The following is a 20,157-nucleotide window of genomic DNA, read 5'->3' on the forward strand; positions in this document are numbered from 1 at the left end:
GTCGTCACGCAACGTTTCCCTCCCCACGTTGCGTGACGACCCTAAGAACGGCTGCGAAGGAGGCTACATTTCTTTCTGCAACTCGTCACTAAACGGCGTTGCGACATAAGTTCTATTAGCCTGCGTCACATCCGGAATTTTCTTCGTAAATACCGAAGAAAATTCCGGATGTGACGCAGGCTAAAGTTCTAGGAGCATTACAGTGTGTAACCTACAGCGCATATTTGAAAAAAAATGTTGCGAGACAAGTTGCAGTAATTGCTTGCTTGTCCGTTGCACCGTGTAAACACTCTTGCAACTTGTGTCGCAACGCTGTTGAGAGATAAGTTGCAGAGAAAATTGCTACGTGTTAAAAATGTTAGTAATTTATGGATGTGAAATCCATTTGTCAGAAAACAGTGACGTCATTCGACAGCCTTCTTAATTTTACAAATTCACTATATTTTATTACGGTATTCCAGCCTAGAAACGGATTGGCTTATAAAACAAAGCAGCATATATCTATAATTATCGCAATAATAATGGCATATATAAATTAACATTAACATTACAATGCCTTATTTGATGGTAAATTCTTTCATAGGATGTGTGTAACCGTTCATCGTTCATCGTTTTACTCTGACCGACTGCCTGACGGGTTAGATCTAGAAATCTGATACCCAGAAATGCCAGCACTATGCAAGGGACTACAACGCATCGACAGAGAAAAATCCAAGACATACCAAGTAAGTAGAATAGGAAGATTACAGCTAAGTCTCTTAAATTAACATAAAGACGAACCAGGCATGACTACAATAAACAAATATATATGTAGCTAAAAACATTTAAACGGAGTAGTTAATATTTGAAGCTTCCTCATAGAGTTGTATTTAAAGAATACTTCGTACAGAATAATGCTTTTTAGATTTCTTTAACCAGAAAAAAATGGATTAAGATTTCATAAAAGACTACCTGATCTAAAATTTGATGTTCTGTATGTCAAGTTTACGACAACGTTGCTGTAGCAACTGACGTGACTCAAAATTCACAGCAAAACTTGTGAATGCAAGTGTAGCTTTACTAGTATTAGCCAGTTCAATCTTTCTAAGTTGTAAAATTGTTTTTACTACGCCATAGAATGCATGCCAAGTGAGTTTAGGGATGCGAAGGGGTAACAGACACTGGAAATATTTTTAGGGATGAAGGATAGCAACTGAATAAATTTTAGGATAAGGGATACTAACTGGTTAATCATTGTAAGTCATAAATAAGTCATGTTCCGGTGAAAAATGAAATCAAGCAATTAAAAGAAATGATCTTGGTAATTTAAGAGATAAAAGATAACTGTTCTGATAATATCGAAATATGACTTTACCCCCTCCCCCAGAAAGGATCTCAATACAAACCAGTCGTGACCATAGGAACGTGGGTCATCATAGAAACGTTGGTTTCGGCAAGAAAAATTAAGATATGAAAAGTTCAAGAAAGAAAGAAAGAAAGAAAGAAAGAAAGAAAGAAAGAAAGAAAGAAAGAAAGAAAGAAAGAAAGAAAGAAAGAAAGAAAGAAAGAAAGAAAGAAAGAGAGAAAGAAAGAAAGAAAGAAAGAAAGAAAGAAAGAAAGAAAGAAAGAAAGAAAGAAAGAGAGAGAGAGAGAGAGAGAGAGAGAGAGAGAGAGAGAGAGAGAGAGAGAGAACAAACGAACGAACGAAAGAACATAACAACAGGACTCAATATTTTTTGGTGTTTATCATTTCTGTTACGTCATTGACACTGTCGTTCGGCGTAGGTTCTTAAAGCGAATATGAACTCATAAAAACCACAGTAATTGACAAACGGAACTTAATAAACGGTAACATATACCGGCTAACGTTACCGTTACTATGGAATCACTTTAAAGAAACCGAAGACTGTAAATAAAAGCAGAAAATAATCAGACAATTTGGCAACATTTTAGCATTATTAAAGCGATTATTTTCCTAATCCTTTCGACTTCCATTGTCTTCAAGATGGGTGACTTCCGAAGACGGAACTGACTTTTCTTTACTTTTAATTTAATTTTGCCTTGCAAAAAAATGTTGATTCATTTTGATAAATGAAACGCACAGCGGAAAGTGCGACTTACAGCGGGAAAAAAGATGAATTAAATTTTGTATTGTATGATACTTCCTTTCAAATGCCCGAGGTTTGTAAAATGGCTCTCTTGTATTTTTCTTTCTATCGCAAACAAGGGAGCACGTTAAAATTTTGATTGTGTTGGTTTATCTTCGATTTTATCGCACGTATTCTCAGATATAGCAAGCGTTCCTTGTATTTCTTGTTTACGCGCGCGCGCTACACTTCATGGCAGGCGTTCTTTGCTTTAGTCGGGCTAGCGAATTTACTCCGAAAACCGACGAATATTTTTGCGAGGAGCGGAGCGACGTGTAAAAAAGGAGGTCCTATTACACTCGTCATTCCCTTCCTTACATGATCGTAAGCCATTCGGATCGGCCGAAACCAAAACACTACGAGGAACGCCTGTCACAAGATGGATTGCGCGCGCTAGATAGATCAACCAAGAACAATGACCTTCCTTACACAAACAAAATTTTAATGTGCTCCCTTGTCGCAAATATCCCTTTTTTACTAATACGGCGGCCATCTTGAATTATGGGATGCTGAGGGCAGTCTTTTAGCTGTTTATTCGTGGGTGGTGAAAACTTGTTACTTGTGCACTAAGTCTGGGAAGCCTGAGCTGATATAACAAAAATCTAGTGTACACCTTCCCATAGATATGTAAAACTTCAACCACTGTAAATCTAAATCGCCTCTTCAATTTGATTGGGCGTAACGTTTACCCATTTCAGACCACGTGTCATTCTCTCGGAGAATAAGATTCGTTGTTTGAGTTGTGTCCATAAGCATGTGCAATATTCTCTTGGCATCTGATGTGTTATCTCGTGCACCATGATCGGATACAGGCTAGGGAATAACATTTGGTCCGAAGAAATAGAAAACCATTACGTCCAAGCTAAAAGGGTCTATTTACTGTAGCTTTACATAAACTTTAAAAACTGTGTAAATTAATATACGATACTTTTTTCACCTTTTATCATCCGAAATCACAAGCTAAAGACTGAAATCTTCGTCGGTCTTAAAATATTTACGACTTGCTGAACTTAACCGCAAACAATCATTGTGGTCAAGTGGTCATGATGAAAAACAATGGTGATGTAGGAAAAACTACTGGAGAAAAAAAAAAAAGATGCTAAAAAGCCAACTTTATTTTCGTTGAAGAGCAGGGAACAGTTCCTTAGTTTCCCGAGTCTAAAGTAATGTCGAATTGCCAATTTAAAAGCCTGATTTTTGAGAAGGGAAAAAGGACGCGCGGCGAATAAGGATAAGCATGTTACAAAGGAGAGAACCAGCACTAAGAAACTCTTTTGGCTGTATGATGATAGCATGGAGAAAAATACAGATATATCCTTTCGGGGGGACGGGGAAGTGGAAGGACATCTGGTTTATCGAAACCATAGCTACAGCGATAAGAGACGACACCTGTTAGCCCGCTCTACGGCAGTATTTATTGTATTTGATTCATAAGCCTACCTAGCATCGCTTTCTAAATCAAGCGTAACCACAGACACCTGACTAGTGAATAGACTTGTGGAACCTCTGAAATTAAATTTGGAAATGAAAATGTTACCAAATAATTTACTGGTAACGTCACTTGTAATGGGAAATGGGATTGTTGACTAAAGATCTTCTTTCCAAAATCTTTGACGATAATTTCAATGCCTCCTTTCAGAAATTTTCACTGAATAATGTAAAATAAAAAGAAGTGCATGTGTTTGTTTTAACGGCCAGTGGCAAATTCGCCGACGGTGGCCGCTTAACTGTTCTGTACCCGCCCCCTCCCCCCTTCCTCATACAAGCCCCGCCCTAGGTTGAAACCGCCATCAAACGAAGAATAAGATAAGTATGTTCCACGCTAAAAACAAACGGGAATCAAGCTGGTAGCAGTTAGAATACTCACTAAGCTTAATTATATTTTATTCATGAAGTATGAATTTAAAATTTGACAACTAATTAAGTCTGTACAGGGAAAAACACCATGGTTGAGCGGTTGCCGCATGTACTACTATTTTTTTATCACATATTTATTCAGCATAGGTGATGAAAAGAAGGATTTCAAAATTACTTCTCTTTTTATTATTTAACTGTTTCTTCTATAAAGCGTTTATAAATTTGTTCCGATGCAAAAACGACTGCAAAACCTGGATATTCATAACTGCCGTGGATGCTGGGCTTCCTGTGTACGCTCGTTCGTTTTCTTCGCTGTCCTAACGGTGCTTGAAAACCAAACAATCTTTATGCTTCAAAAACCAAGCTAAAAAACGACCTAAGCTAGAGCAAATGCTCACAACATCTCTATAGAGATAGTATTCCTGTCCTGAGAAGAGCTTATAGTGAAAGGGGAAAAAAATGCCGTGAGCTCAGCTTCGAGTTCCTGTTTATCAACTCGGCGAAAATATTCTGAAACACTTCTATTTTAGCAGAAAATAATTCGCTTTAATCCTAAAAACAAAATGCCTAAAGCGAAACGAAGAAGTACACGAAAAGGTAATGCATTTTCATTATTATAATATACTTAGAAATCTTAGAAAGACTTTATTTGGGAGTCATATTTCCTTTATTCAAGCTCGTTTGAGGTTTGTGAGGCGGGTTCAAATTAGAATATTTTGGTTAATAATCCAATCTTAAAGACTTTATTTTCACATTTATAATTGGAAAGGGCTCTAAATATTGGAGTACTTGTGGAGATTACTCCTATATTGAGAGTGAAATTGTATAAAATTCGCTGAAATTCTGAGGTTTAGTGCTGAGGTCACTTGATGATAAGCCATCGCTTAATGGAGATTTTGAGTTAAAAATTTTCAGCCTTATTTATTTAGGCATTTATATATTTATTTAATCTAGGTCTTAAAAGAACTGAGATCATTGACATCTCAGATCAACGATGTTTTACAACATTTTAATGATTTATAGTACGGGTTTTGTGTTATTCTAGTATTGATATTGAGCTCACAGTTTAGGTGAGGTCAGTACAAGAATACATCTAAGATTTCTTTGTTTGTAAATCTAAATTATACACAATACTTTTTATTAATTAAAACCATCAATTACGATTTGGTTTCTTTAGTTTGTTAAGATTCCTTGTCCAGAAAAGTTGTCTTTGAAAGCGGTTTAAGTTAAGGTTTAATTTGCGAATATGTAGACTAAATCTGTTAATATTTTATGGCTAAAGTACTGATACACTTTCATATACACTCAATTGAAGAATCGTTGTCGGGTTCAGAAACATAGAACTTAAAAGCTGAGACTGAAATGGCACATGGGAAGTACGTTAATTAGATGCATGCTGTGACCAGCAACCCGTGGCATCATCCACTGTTTTTAATACGCGTTTGGCATTCTAAACCGACTGCATGGATGGCGCAAATGAATAAATTATAATATAATTATGTCATTTCCCATGTGCCATTTTGGTCAAAGCTTTTATGTTATATGTTTCTGAACCCGACAACGATTCCTCAATTGAGTGTATACACTGTAAATGTACCGGGACATGTTATGCAATTGTCATGAAACCATATATACATAAAGGCAAAGTCTTTTCAAATTTTTGTATCATAATATTTCAGACTCCTATTTAATTTATTGTTCACAATTTGAACAAACCCTAAATAATTCAAAAATCTTAAAATGTTTTTGGTTAGAACTATGAAATCCAATACAACAATTTACTTTTTTGCACAATGTTTTCCCATTTCAGACCAGGTGTCACTCTCTTGAAATTGAAATTCTTTGCTTGAGATGTATCTATATTCATGTGTCTTCTCATGTTAAACATTATTCAACAAAGAAATGATACTCTAGGGAATGACACATGATCTGAATAATTTGGGAAAACTTAATAATTTTCACAGTTTACCCCCAAGCATAAAAGGGTTATTAGGACGGTAGAACTGTGAAATTAATTTTTTTCTACTTTCTTTCATCAGGACAGGCTGGTCGTGTTCTTCAGATCAACAACAGAGAACACAACGAGCAGTACAAGTATGCCGACAACTTCATCAGGACATCAAAGTACACACTACTCACATTCTTGCCTATCAACTTGTTTGAGCAGTTCAGAAGAATTGCAAACATGTATTTCTTACTGCAGATTATAATTATGGTAAGAATGGCATCTATATGTATTATTATAGTAATCCTTTTTCCATAAAAAGATTAGATTATGTGAGTGAAGCACAGGTTGCGTGCGTAACCTGTTGCCAATGCAATCTTGTTTCCATTCCTGGGCTCTTTTGTATATGAGTCAGGGTCATTTTCAATAGAAATAGTCCTTTTGTTGGCTGATACACAGACAATGATCGGCCAACTTACAGTCAGCGGATTGTCGACTACCACATGGCAGTTGGTCATAAAGCACACTATTACCCCTACCACGTGTCTATTTTTACTCTAATTTTTCTTATTTTAACAGGATGTTTGCAAAATGGCATTGACCTCTACTACCAGACTTCCTTGCGCACTTTATTTTGTTTGGTTAATTTGCACCAATTGTCTTACTATTCTCATGAGGGAATACTAATTTAAATACAAAAAGAATATTCACAAAGCATTATGGTAGTATTTGTCAAATGATGCCGTTATGCAAACGGCCTATAATGATGTAATTTATTGTCTTTCAGTCTATCCCTGCCATTACTGCATTAAAGCCAGAATCAACCGCTGTTCCCTTGTTGTTTGTTCTTGCCGCTACAGCTGTCAAAGATGCATATGATGATATTGTAAGTTAGAAACAAATTTGGCATCTAGAACCTCAGGTTTTCACTTGCAACAGAATCAGAGTTAGAGGCAGAAGCATAGTCGGAAGCAGCTTATGAAGAAATAAATTGGAATCACAGTCAGACGCACATTGGAAATTGAAAGGATTGAAAGGCTTTCTTTCCTTGGCTTATGCTTACGCTTATGACAAGCAGATTTCACTCAACAGTTATGAATGAACTGTTTCAAACTCTAATTCCAACTGGCTGATTCTGTCGCAAGTGAATACCAAGCTCAAGTTGATGGCTAAATTTACAGTTAGAACATTGCCAAAAACTTAGTCAAACTTTTCCACCTCTTCTATTAGAAAAGACACAGGAGTGACAAAGGAGTCAACAATAGGAAATGTCAAGTGTTAATAAACAAAAGGTAATGACAATCAACTTTGAGTGTTGACGTATACTCACCTTATCCTGTTTTACCATGGGATAATTAATGTGCAGATAACATTGAGGGGTGTGGGATTGTGGGATGTTGGGAGTTAAGTAACGAGGGCAAAACAATTGTCATCTCACGGGACCCGATTTAGGGTGGAGGGGTGGTGTTACCCGGTACCTACCACCTCTGGAAGTGAAATCTTAGATTTTGTCCCCAAATATCTCCAAAACTAAAAGCCAAATCACAAAAATGAATGGACTGTCCAGTCTGCATGCATGCTAAAAACATATTTGTTTACAGAAATTGCCGCTACAGACCCCCAGTACCGAGCATTTGAACAGGTCTCTGAGGGGGAAGGGGGTATATACCGGTACCCACCACCTTAATTCATAAAATCGGGTCCCTATTTTGGATGATTGTTTTGACCTCGCCCCTAACTGCCTCCTTCCTGCAAAAAAAAGCATTGGGCATTGTTTAATGGATTTAGTCATTAGAAATAAAATTTGCTATCAAAATCAGTCATAATGGCTTAATTGCAGCCAACTTCAGCCACGTTATTGTTAGGTCAATATCATTGTATTGTGCTGTTTTTCTAATTAATCTAAGTTCCATTTTATCATTTTAGCCTTGAAACAAAGAAATGGATGGAGATTCATGTAGGAGATATTTTGAGAATAGAAAACAATGAGCAAGTACCTGTAAGTTATGGTGCTAGGGAGAGACCCACACATCAAACAAACTTAACTGTGCTTATTAAGGGGTGGCTAACTCAAAGATTTAACCCAGAAATAACCTTTGGGCTGATCTTTGTCAGGACATGGCTAACTCACAGATCGAACCCTTAAACAACCTCTGGGCTGATCTAAGTCAGGGCTCTGGAACAACCCTGGAACAACCTCTGGGCTAATCCTGAAAGTCAGGGCATGGCTTACTCACAAATGTAATTGGAATTCAGGTTGTTAGGTTTTGCGGGGAGAGGAAAACCAGAGAACACAGGGAAAACCGTATAATTGAGGGAAAGGTCTAACAAATTCTACTCACATGCGATGGCAATTCCAGGAATCAAACCCCAGAGTGCCACTATACATACAGTACACTACATACATGTAGTTTATCAAATCAGTGAACTTGGGCTTGAAATACACAATGATGACATTCATTGCTGCTGACACATGCCATGGATACAACCAAGCACAATGGTTGCACAGAAAAATGCAGAAGATTCTGTGTATATCTCATGCACAAACAATAATTATTACATAACGATATGATGTTGTACCGTATGCACATGGTAGGATATCTTATTCACTTATATCCTCTTCTTCAGGCTGATGTAATTGTTCTTACTACGAGTGAAGAAAATGGTTTGTGTTATATTGAAACAGCAGAGTTGGATGGGTAAGTCCTGTTTACTGTAAATACATAATATTCACATTGTACAAGAAATAATTCTCTTTATTTGTTGTTGATGATAATGCTTTAATAATTTTCCCTGTAGCTTAAGGCTCGATTGACATGGCACAATTTTTCCTCACCACTGTTTCATTAATGACTTTTTATATAAATTATCATTATGGTTATTGTGTAGTTCCAAAAATTATCCATACCCCCCCCTCCACGGAGGAATTTTTTAAGACACCCCCCCTACCCCCCAGAAATTCCAATTATCTTCCATACAAACTCTGTAATTTTTGTTCTTTCTCTGACCCCCCCTACCCCCCAGAAATTCCAATTTTCTTCCATACAAACTCTGTAATTTTTGTTCTTTCTCTGACCCCCCTACTCTTCGGAAATTCCAAATGCCTCTGTGGGGTGGGTATGGATGATTTCTGGAACTACACATTATCATAGAAATGTATTCCATAAATTTTATTTGCTTATATCAAATTGTTAACTAAACTTCTGTTGTTCAGTGTTTTGTTTTCTCCATAATGAAGCATGCTTATTCAAGGTTCAAGGTTTCAAGGTTTTTTTATTTCCCAGAATGAGAATTTTATACTTTACATCACTATTTTAAAAAAATTAACTGGGAGGAGCAGAAGAAAACAACCCAAAAGGGTTAAGAGAATATTTCTGCACCTTGAAACTATATAACACTTTCAAATAAGAACTTATATGGGGGAAAGTAGCAAACTAAAATAGATTCAATACACATAAAAAGTTATAATAAAGTGAAGTTTGAACTAAATTAAAGTAGGAAATAAAGTTACATTGAAGCAAAACCTAATTAAAATCAAAATTCTAAAGCAACATATGTTTTTTAAGTTTATTTTTAAAGACTTTATGTGTTGAACTGGTTTTTATATTATGTGGTAAATCATTCCAGCTTGTGACAGCTGCATACTTAACACCAAACTTCCCATAATTCAGGTTTACTGTATGTCTAGTGTTAGCTTTCTCTTACAGAAGTAAACAAGTTTCATCAGCATGCATGTTGTGTGTGACAACTTTAAGGAAAAATAGTATCTTGTAAATCAGCCTTTCTAATACGAACCAGTCACCCTTGTTCCATGAATGAATCGGAGTTTAGAAGTAAATGTTTGTTGATGGAGGAAAACTACAGAAACCAGAATATATTATTTATTATAATAATTTATATTTATGGAATAATATTTTTAGTGAAACAAACTTGAAGTGCAGACAACCTCTTCCTGAGACAGGTGAAATGGGTGATGATGAAGATTTACTAGGCAATTATCAAGGTATGAACTAATGAACCAAACAAACTATTTATACAAGTATATTGCACCCTATAGTTCTTCCTATACTACTACCCGATCTTTCTTGAATTTTTGTATGTTGGTAATAGGCCTTTAGCAACAACAGGTCATGTGACCCTACCCCCGTAAAGAGAGGTGTTGTGTCAAAATGAACCAGAAATGGAAAGAGCATCTCGATATTAGTAAGAAGGCAAAGTTTCAGCTTAAAATATGACCTAATCAGGGCTTTCAATAACATTTGAAGTAGATGGATGAAACTCAGTACACGTCTGTTTCCACAAATTTTACTTCTTATTTATTAAGACTAATTCGCAAAATAGCCGGTGGTATGAAGGTAAGTACCCGGTGATAAACCGCCGGTAGCCGCCTTCTATTGAAACCCCTGCCTAATACAGGTGAAATGGCTTTAAATACAAAGTTGAATATTTTATAAGGATTTGTATGGGAAAATGTGACAAGTAAGCCTTGATTACATGCTCCAGTGATTTCCGGTTTACCACCTATTTTAATTTCATAACCGCCTACCAAAAATTTTATTGACAACCCTGGCTTTGTCATAAATATTGAATGTCATGATTATGTATTACATTGACAGGAGAAGCCAGCTGTGATCTCCCTAACAACAGACTAGACAAGTTCCATGGAAGACTGGTTTATGAAGGCAATGACTACTCATTGGATAATGAGAATGTTCTTCTCAGGGTAAGTTTTAACATTTTCCCTTGGTCAGTGTTACATGTAGACTTTCCATTGTTAACTCGTATTAACATTGCCATCTGACTGAATTAAGAAACTTGTAGCATGTGCAAGATACATCATAACCACCATCTTGGTTGACGATAACTAGGCATTCCTCATTACGTATAGTTCATCTTGTTTGGCTCTTGGGATCCCTGTGTGATCTACCTACCACAGGTATCCCGTCAAAGAAACAAGCGATGATCCTCAAAGCTAGTAATCATTTTGGTGTGGTTTATTGATAATGTTGTATGTACTTGTAGGGGTGTGTATTAAGGAACACAGACTGGGTGTATGGTGTTGTAGTGTATGCTGGTCAAGACTCCAAGCTCATGATGAACAGTGGTATGATAGTCAAATATTGCTACGATTTTAAGAAAATACACAATACACATTTTAATATGTTTGGCAGACATCATCATCACTATTACCACCATTACTACCACCATCATCAACATCATCATCAGCATCATCATCCCGCCAACTGGTTGGCTCAGTTGGTTGAGCATCAGACTTTCGTGCGGGAGGTCATGTTTCAAGTCCCGGCCAGACCAACACTCAGGGTCTTAAAATAACTGAGGAGAAAGTGCTGCCTTTGTAATTACATCTGCAAATGGTTAGACTTTCAAGTGGCTCAGATGACCACTTTAAATGGCGGTCCCATCTCTCCACACATATCATTACTAACCAACATTGGAGGGACATAAAAGAACCACTGAGGATGTAAAGAAACCCTGGCAATGACCACCCTCAGTGCCCACACCTCATACTAACCATCTCTCATGCTTGTAAATTGCATAAAAGCAATCTGTTATTCACAACTCAACGTAAAGTGCCTTTGATTACCATCATCACCATCACCATCATGATTTTCATCATCACCACCATCAACACCATCATCACCATCATCATCGTCACAATCATCATCCTCATCGCCATCACCATCATCATCAGCAGCAGCATCACCATCATCATCACCATCTTCATCATCACCATCATCATCACCATCTTCATCATCACCATCATCATCATCATCACCATCTTCATCATTATCACTATCATAACCACCATCATCCTCATCATCCCCATCATCATCACCAACATCCTCATCATCCCTATCATCATCACCATCATTCTCATCATCCCCATCCTCATCGCTTGATCAGAATCATCATTAACAATATTTCTATCCCACCACTATTATCATCATTTTCACGGTCATCCTTAACATATAGTTAACCTTTAACTTGTGGTCCATCAGAGTATTTCACTGAGTTGTATCACTGAATTGGTTCAGTTCCCATTGCTTTGGAAGCCTTAAAGTATGCATGCTGTAGTTCAACATATTTTATTTGATTCCAGGTGTTAGTAAATTCAAGAGAACAAATCTGGACAAACTTCTCAATAAACTCATAATCGGAGTAAGTAGTATAAAAGATGTAAACAACAAAGACTTTAGTCTTTAGTTACAACCGACATCAGGTTTCATTTTATTGAAGAAATAGAAAACGTGCGCGCGTGCTGTGTGCTGTCATAAAGCACGCGGGGGTTGGCAGAACACGAGAGAAGTATTAGTTTCTGGACACTTCTCGAGTGTTCTGCCAATCCCCAAGTGCTTTATGACTGCACACAGCACAGCAAGCAAGTTTTTTTATTTCTTTTATAAAATACAAATTACAATAATAGATAGGAATGACGCAACGGAAAGTGCGCGCGCGTGCAATGTGCTCTCATAAAGCACGCGCTTCAAACCAATCAGAACACGACATTCATAACAGTTATTTTATAATTAGTATTAGGTACCCTGTTTAAAAAAATTCCATGGTCAATCCTTCAGTGAAGTTGATGCTAGAACCTTATGATACTGTACAAAGGAACTCGGTATAAGTCGTTAGTCATTAGTTGCGCATTTTTACGTGGAAAAAAGATCGGAAAAAAATTCCAACGATCCAACATAGCTTGCGTGGCATGCGAACTAAACACTCGTTTTCTTTGGCTGCTCAAATATAGGTTTGATGACATACGGTTCCTAAACCCATTTTAGAAACTCTTGTCCATTGCATGTGGAACAACGCCCTTGTGCTATAACTCCGGTGTTGAAATTTTTACTGATGTTTTTGCAGATTGCCATCTTGTTAGCAGTTATCTGCGCTCTTCTGTCAATTGGGACAACTTTATGGGAGCATTTTATTGGAAAGGTAGGACCTATATCATCTTCTCTTTGTGACTGGTGATGGTAACGAGTGACGGTAGCTAGAAACTTGTGAACCACATCAGAAAGTCTTATTCTGTTGGCTCACAATAGACCTATCCCGACTTCACTTGACTGACCACGAAACAATGGTTTGAAGTTGAGACTGAACTTGATTCTTTTATTCATCAAGTTCAACCTCGACTTGAAACCATTGTTTCGTGAACAGTCAAGCAAATTCGGGATAGGTCTATTAACTCACAGATCGGATTGGAATCTAGCGTGTTAGGTTTTACTGAGAGGGAGAAAACCGTTGGTGGGATTTTGTGAATCGCAAGTAAAAAAATGTATGCTTCTTTCCCAACCTAATTTTTTTTAACGTGGTCCCCTTTTAAAACATGATACTGAATTTTTAAAATTAACTTTCTAGCTAGCTAATTTTTTTTGGAGTGGCCTCCTTTTAAATGCCATATTTTTTACCTGCCTCCCCAACCCCCCCCCCCCCCCCCCCCCACACACACACACACACTGCCCCCCTCCCAAATCCCACCAGCCCTCCCATGTGTGTAAAAAAACGAACGGGCCATTGATTCCTACAAGGGTGAACTGAGGCGTGCATAATTTTTTGTTTATAGAACTTTCAAGTATTTCTCCCGTGGCCATCTTTTTACATGGATAATGTCGTGTTTATCGGTATTACACACTGGCCGTCATTCGTCATGGTGTTAAACACTCTCATCCCTATATCTCTGTACATCAGGTGTGTACGTATAACGTGTTGCTTTTGTATGGCTTGGTAACGGCATGGCCAAATTGATGATTTTATTTGATCAATCACAGCGCGAAATCACTGCTTATCCAATGGAAATGCTCGATACAGTGCCATCACGATCTTACTGAACGCCTGTTTGCTGGTATTTTTCAAATGATTCCGTTTGACGTTAAGAAAAGTTGTCGTTGTGATGCGACGTGCAGTGGCCGTGAAGGTGCCACGCCCATTTTTTAGAGTTGATTTCGTAAGACTGAAATCTTTAGAAAAATTTTTCCATAGTACCTTCACGGTTGCGGCAGCTACACGAAACCTGCTATAGAGCAGCTTTTATATATTACTCGGGGAAACACATGTGGTACGGATTTGTCGTGCCGTGTGAGTGCCGTCTGCCTTTTTTTTTTTTTTTTTTTTCAAAGTCGCACATAATTTACTCCATGAGTCTTTGTTTTATTATCAAATTATTATTAAAATAAACTGAAGATGCATCCCTGTCTACCTTAAATAGAAACTCATCCATCTCAATATGCGTGAAACAACCCTAGAAAAATCGCTTTTTCTCTCATCCATAAATAACTCGAAAATGTTTCTGCACTGTTTTTCCGCTTAAGGTTCTTAACTCAGTATTGTGATAAACATACAGTATTAACCAATGAAGTACTTCATTGTGGTTTGCAAACGTTTGTGATTTGACAGTGTTGAGGTCATAAGAGTTGGACAAAGCTTGTGGATCAACTGGGACAAGGAGATGTATTATCCCGTGAAAGATTCTCCAGCAAGAGCAAGGTACGTTCATCTTAATTATAAGTTCCCACTCTTTTTGAATTCTTGGTGGCCGGGGCAGACGCGCGTACCCTGACCGGAAGTCAAGTTTCCCGCTCTTTTTGTTTGAAAGACTCGGGTACCTTTCACAGTAAAATTGCCATGGTTAGTAATGCATATTTTGATTTGGTTGTCTTAGAACTACTACTCTCACCGAAGAACTTGGTCAAATTGAGTATATCTTCTCTGACAAGGTACTTGTGGTTGAAATTGCTGTTGTTGTTGTTCCTTTTTCTTGTTTGGTGGTATTATTTTTGATTAATGATGATGATGATGATGATGATTACGTTGTTGAATGCAGTTGTTATTCATGTTGATGACAGTGATTATGTTTCAAAATCGTCCCACCCCAACAACAGCTTTTCCGCACGGTGCATTGTCGAGTTATCATCATTAACCTATAGACATTTTGCACCATCACGTGCCGGTGCCCATAATACAGCTTGGACTGCCTGTGGTTAGATAGCAGAACAATATAATCCCTGTGCTTTCGGGAATTGAATTCTTTCTCATGCCTGCCGTCACGTGATGGTGCAAAACCTCTATCAAAGAGTTTTCAGTTTTTGACATATTTCCGGGTCCAGCAATAAATATTCTCAATGATTAAACCTTCACCTAAAGCTATTCTAAAAAAACTTTGTGGAACAAATCCTGTCACGAAGAAAAAGTAAGAAAAATCTTTAAGGAACTGCTTTTCGTTTTGGACCCAGAAGTCGTTTGTCCATAATGACGTCACGCTCTATACTAATTGAAACATTGTAACGGTTTGTAGACGGGTACACTAACACAGAATGTGATGACGTTCAAGATGTGCTCTGTTCAAGGCAAGCTTTACGGTAAGCAAAGATCGTTTGCATATTTATGTAAATTACTTCATATATACATTTGATTACAGAAAGGTTGTAGTATACATTTATACAGATACCTAATGAGATGCAAGATATCAAATGAGATGCAGAACGTAAAACATGCTTAAATAAAATTGCTTAGCCACTACATTTTGTAGAAAATACTCTTTTAACTTGACTCTTTGCAATACTTAATGTGTATGATACAATAGAAAATAAATAAGACCAAATAAGCTTTTTACTTTCTGCATCTCGTTTGATATCTTGCATCTCATTAGATATATGTATAAACGTATACTACAACCTTTTTGCAATCAAATGTATATATAAGTATTTGAATATTATAAATGTAAATTTAATATAAACATAAATTATAAAAATATAAATTTTAACAGATAACTGAAAAAGTATTAACAAGGATCTATTCATAATTTTTGCTTAATACTAAATGCGTTTTTAAAATATCGTATTAATATAATTACTGTATGTAAGGAATTAAGATGTATCTTATTTACACATCTGCATATACACCGGTGTATACGACTGTATGGTTGTTTCTGTCTGGAAGGTTTTGGCTGAGTGATTACGCAAGGCTATAATTTTAACCCTAAAATCTAAATAAGCACAGTAAAGAACAATTTGAATTTCATTAAACCATTATAAGATATTAATTGGTTAAGTAATTAATATAAATAAAGAAATGAAAAAATGATAAAACAAAGGCAGGAATGAGTGGATGGATGAAAGGAAGAAAGGAAGGAAGGGTGGATGCATGCAAGTATGTATCCTTGGAAGGACGGACGGACGGACGGACGCATGCATGCATACACACATGGATGCATGGATGCATGGCATGGATGGATAGATAGACGGACGGATTGAGTGAAAGATGCATTAATGTATGGATGGATAAATTCAATGAAAATAAACAATTAAAGTGAAAATAAATTCTATAAAATTGTATATTAATGTATGCGTTAAATTAATATGCCTCCCTATAATACTATCGAAACAAGCATGGCTTTATTTTCTTCACTCCTTGTGCACCATGTATACCGTATCACTTGCACTGTATCAGGGAAATCCAGAACCACAGCTGATCCACAAGTCTCTACACCACTCACCGTGCCGTGCAGTAGCACCACGTGTCCTTACCATAGCTGCTTCTTTCACTGTCCATTGCATGGTAAATACTTCCTGTGAATTATCAAAACTAATAATCCAAACTTTTATAATATGAAACTGCAATATTAATTGTGTAGAATTTTCTTTAAAAAAAAACTTTTTAAATATTGATCGTATACTAAAACAATTTTCCGTTTGTAAACCGTTTTGAACTGGTGAAATGTTTTTCCCATTTCAGACCATGTGTCATTATTCCCTAGAGTATCATTTTTTGTTTAAGGGTTGCGCATGAGAAGACACATGAATATGGATACAACTCAAACAAAGAATCTTATTCTCAAGAGAATGACACGTGGTCTGAAATGTGAAAACATTAGGCCTAAATTAAATCTATTTTAAATTATTAAACTGTTTAGTCGAGTTAAACATCTCTGGCAGAAATAACAACTGAGGATAAATAATACTGATTAAACTCACTGTTTTTCCTTCCGTTCCATGGAAGGAATTCGTTCAAGAAATGCTCCATCGCTGCTGGTTTTTGCTCTAGAATCAGTTAAAGCGATTTCTGGCTAAAACACAAAATTGTTGGGCTGAATTAAGAGATGTGAGATGGCGATGTTCGGTCTCGTCCCCAATTAAAAGAGAATCAATTTCAGCTCCACAAACTGTGTAGCCTTTTTAGCAAGGCGTTCCTTGTAGGGTCGGGGAAGATTAGGCTGGAGCCTACGCAGCCTACACTAACAGTGCGTCACCCAGACGTATTTTGAACTTTTGAAACATTGAATTCTAACATTTATGTAGGGCGGGGAGATGAACAAGAAAACGAGCAAAAGACAGTCCTGAGTGAGAGCACATCACAAAACTCAGAGGTAATAAAAGTGTGCGTCGTTATTTGACATCATGGGTTCCTTGTCATTTTCTATCCATCTTTTTTCTTCTTTGCTTAATCTGTCTTTTAATTTTTTTTATTTCTTTGTTAACTGAACTGCAACAACAGGGACCGCTGATGGGGAAGTCACTGGGTGGGGGAAGTCACTGGGTGGGGGAAGTCACTGGGTGGGGGAAGTCACTGGGTAGGGAAGTCACTGGGTGGGTAAGTCACTGGGTGGGGGAAGTCACTGGGTGGGGGAAGTCACTGGGTGGGGGAAGTCACTGGGTGGGGGAGGTCACTGGGTGGGTAAGTCACTGGGTGGGGGAAGTCACTGGGTGGGGGAAGTCACTGGGTGGGGGAGGTCACTGGGTAGGGAAGTCACTGGGTGGGGAAGTCACTGGGTGGGGGAAGTCACTGGGTGGGGGAAGTCACTGGGTGGGGAAGTCACTGGGTGGGGGAAGTCACTGGGTGGGGGAAGTCACTGGGTGGGGGAAGTCACTGGGTGGGGTAAGTCACTGGGTGGGGGAAGTCACTGGGTGGGGGAAGTCACTGGGTGGGGGAAGTCACTGGGTAGGGAAGTCACTGGGTGGGGAAGTCACTGGGTAGGGAAGTCACTGGGTGGGGGAAGTCACTGGGTAGGGAAGTCACTGGGTAGGGAAGTCACTGGGTGGGTAAGTCACTGGGTGGGGGAAGTCACTGGGTGGGGGAAGTCACTGGGTGGGGGAAGTCACTGGGTAGGGAAGTCACTGGGTGGGTAAGTCACTGGGTGGGGGAAGTCACTGGGTGGGGGAAGTCACTGGGTGGGGGAAGTCACTGGGTAGGGAAGTCACTGGGTGGGTAAGTCACTGGGTGGGGGAAGTCACTGGGTGGGGGAAGTCACTGGGTGGGGGAAGTCACTGGGTGGGTAAGTTACTGGGTTGGGGAAGTCACTGGGTGGGGAAGTCACTGGGTGGGGTAGTCACTGGAATGGGGAAGTCACCACTGATGGGGAATTCACTGGGAAGGGGGAGGGGAGACTTAGCAAAACTGGAGCAAATTTGATGTAAATGTACAGTTTGTTTCGGGTGTATGTCGCAGTTTGAAGAAGATTTTTCTAACATTTTTATTTAATCGTTGAATCTCCAGGGGTCAAAAGTGGACTTATCAGGCAACAAGTACTACGATGGTAAATTCCAGTTCAACGACCAAATGTTGTTGGATGACATCACCAACAATAACGAGGTACCAATTATCTTCAGGACTATTTTTTAATGGAGCTGGAGAAAATAAATTAAGGGCACTGCTAGCTCGCAGATCAAACCCTGAAAGAACATTAGAAATCCCTAAAAATGGGGAGGACGGAGTTGGAGGGATAGAAAGGATTATCATCAAATGCGCTCATCTTGGGCTGCCTTTTTGACATCATTTGTTACAAGTTGGTAAAAATATAAACGCGATTTATTGGGTATTTATTTTGCCTACATGCAGGGGTGCCATGAGATAATGCGGTTACTTGCTGTATGCCACACTGTTATGGTACAGAACAATGATGGTAAGTACACATATGGCTTTTATGCAATCGCTTGTTTTTCTGCACACTCATACAGTGCGCGCTCTACGCTATTTGCTCATGTGTTCTTGAAAAAGACAAGATAGCATGATTCTAAAGATAGCATCAAAGATTCTAAGAATAGCATCAGATTCTAAAAATACCATCAAAGATTCTAAAAATAACCTTTTCACAATTTTAATGCGTCCCTTCAGTTCATAAGGGCTTCCTGAATATTGATTGGCACCAAAACACAATGCTTGAGACTCAAATGTGTGCAATAATAATGTTAGAACTAAGACTTGGTTTGAAAAATCTTCACGTTATCCGTGTACATAACTGAAATCAGTTGCCTTATTTGTTGCTATCAATAGACGTCACTTCCGGTCATAACTGCGTTTTTAATCTGGTTTGATGTCGTGAAAATAGTCAAATACAATAGTTTGAGGACTTATTTTTACATGTTTTGACTTAACATCCGCTAGTTGCCCCTCAGTCAACCGCTTGTTTGCCCCCAGTCAACTCCAAAAAATCACGTGATTGATAGTAAGATGACATTTACTTTTAACACATTTTGATTAATAAATTAATGAATAAATTAATTGTGTCAGGTGAATTACAGTATCAGGCCCAGTCCCCAGATGAAGCTGCTCTGGTTACTGCCGCAAGAAACTTTGGTTTTGTATTCAAAGTGAGTATATCTAGTCGATGGATATTTCATCATATCAATAGTGTCGGTCTGTCTGTCCTCTGTTCTTTTTCTTTGCTCTATCTGGTTGTCTGCTTTGTGTGAACTGTCTCAGTCTTTAAGTCATTCTGAGGGCAATTATGAATACCTGTGTGTCAGTCAGTCAGTTTGTTTGTCTGTCTGTCTGTCCATGCCTGAGTCTTTGTCTATCTGCCTATTTGTAAATGTCTGTCTTTGTTTGTCTGTGTCTGTCTGTAGTGTCTGTCTGTCTATTTTTGTCTGCTTGTCAATACCTTTGTGTCTGTCTGCCTGTTGGTTTGTCTGTGTCTGTCAGTCTATTTCTGTCTGCTTGTCTATACCTTTGTGTCTGTCTGTCTGTCTGTCTGCCTGTTTGTTTGTCTCTGTCTGTCAGTCTATTTCTGTCTGTTTGTCTATGCCTGTGTGCATGCTTTTCTAGTATGTTCTATGCTGTTTCAATAATGATGTTACAAAGTCTTTTATCATCTCGTTTTATCAGGAACGATCACCAACAACGATAACACTCGATGTCTTGGGCACTGAGGTTTGTTCACTAGTGCTATAGAACGTTATAAGTGTTTAGTTTATTCTGGATAAACGCTCATTTGAC

General features: G+C 38.1%; 1 protein-coding gene across 1 annotated transcript in view; it reads left to right on the top strand.

Annotated features, from left to right (window-relative positions):
- The first annotated feature begins 492 nt into the window (after nt 1-492).
- The window catches only part of LOC116293934 (putative phospholipid-transporting ATPase IM), a 29,388-nt gene continuing 9,723 nt past the window's right edge, over nt 493-20,157 (top strand). The window contains exons 1-21 of the mRNA XM_089037479.1: nt 493-725; nt 6,023-6,198; nt 6,716-6,814; nt 7,159-7,220; nt 7,855-7,927; nt 8,557-8,627; nt 9,849-9,931; nt 10,545-10,651; nt 10,951-11,032; nt 12,050-12,108; nt 12,811-12,885; nt 13,514-13,638; nt 14,344-14,433; nt 14,609-14,663; nt 15,242-15,305; nt 16,396-16,503; nt 17,244-17,311; nt 18,439-18,534; nt 18,781-18,844; nt 19,453-19,532; nt 20,047-20,091. Coding sequence (XP_088893605.1) covers nt 677-725; nt 6,023-6,198; nt 6,716-6,814; nt 7,159-7,220; nt 7,855-7,927; nt 8,557-8,627; nt 9,849-9,931; nt 10,545-10,651; nt 10,951-11,032; nt 12,050-12,108; nt 12,811-12,885; nt 13,514-13,638; nt 14,344-14,433; nt 14,609-14,663; nt 15,242-15,305; nt 16,396-16,503; nt 17,244-17,311; nt 18,439-18,534; nt 18,781-18,844; nt 19,453-19,532; nt 20,047-20,091 — 1,731 coding nt within the window. The 5' untranslated portion in view covers nt 493-676. The remainder of the gene's footprint in view (nt 726-6,022; nt 6,199-6,715; nt 6,815-7,158; nt 7,221-7,854; nt 7,928-8,556; nt 8,628-9,848; nt 9,932-10,544; nt 10,652-10,950; nt 11,033-12,049; nt 12,109-12,810; nt 12,886-13,513; nt 13,639-14,343; nt 14,434-14,608; nt 14,664-15,241; nt 15,306-16,395; nt 16,504-17,243; nt 17,312-18,438; nt 18,535-18,780; nt 18,845-19,452; nt 19,533-20,046; nt 20,092-20,157) is intronic.

This window comes from Actinia tenebrosa, unplaced genomic scaffold (assembly GCF_029948245.1).
Source record: "Actinia tenebrosa isolate PJP-AT-01 unplaced genomic scaffold, QUT_ActTen_1.0 PGA_scaffold5__44_contigs__length_20552954, whole genome shotgun sequence".
NCBI classification, from domain to species: Eukaryota; Metazoa; Cnidaria; class Anthozoa; order Actiniaria; family Actiniidae; genus Actinia; species Actinia tenebrosa.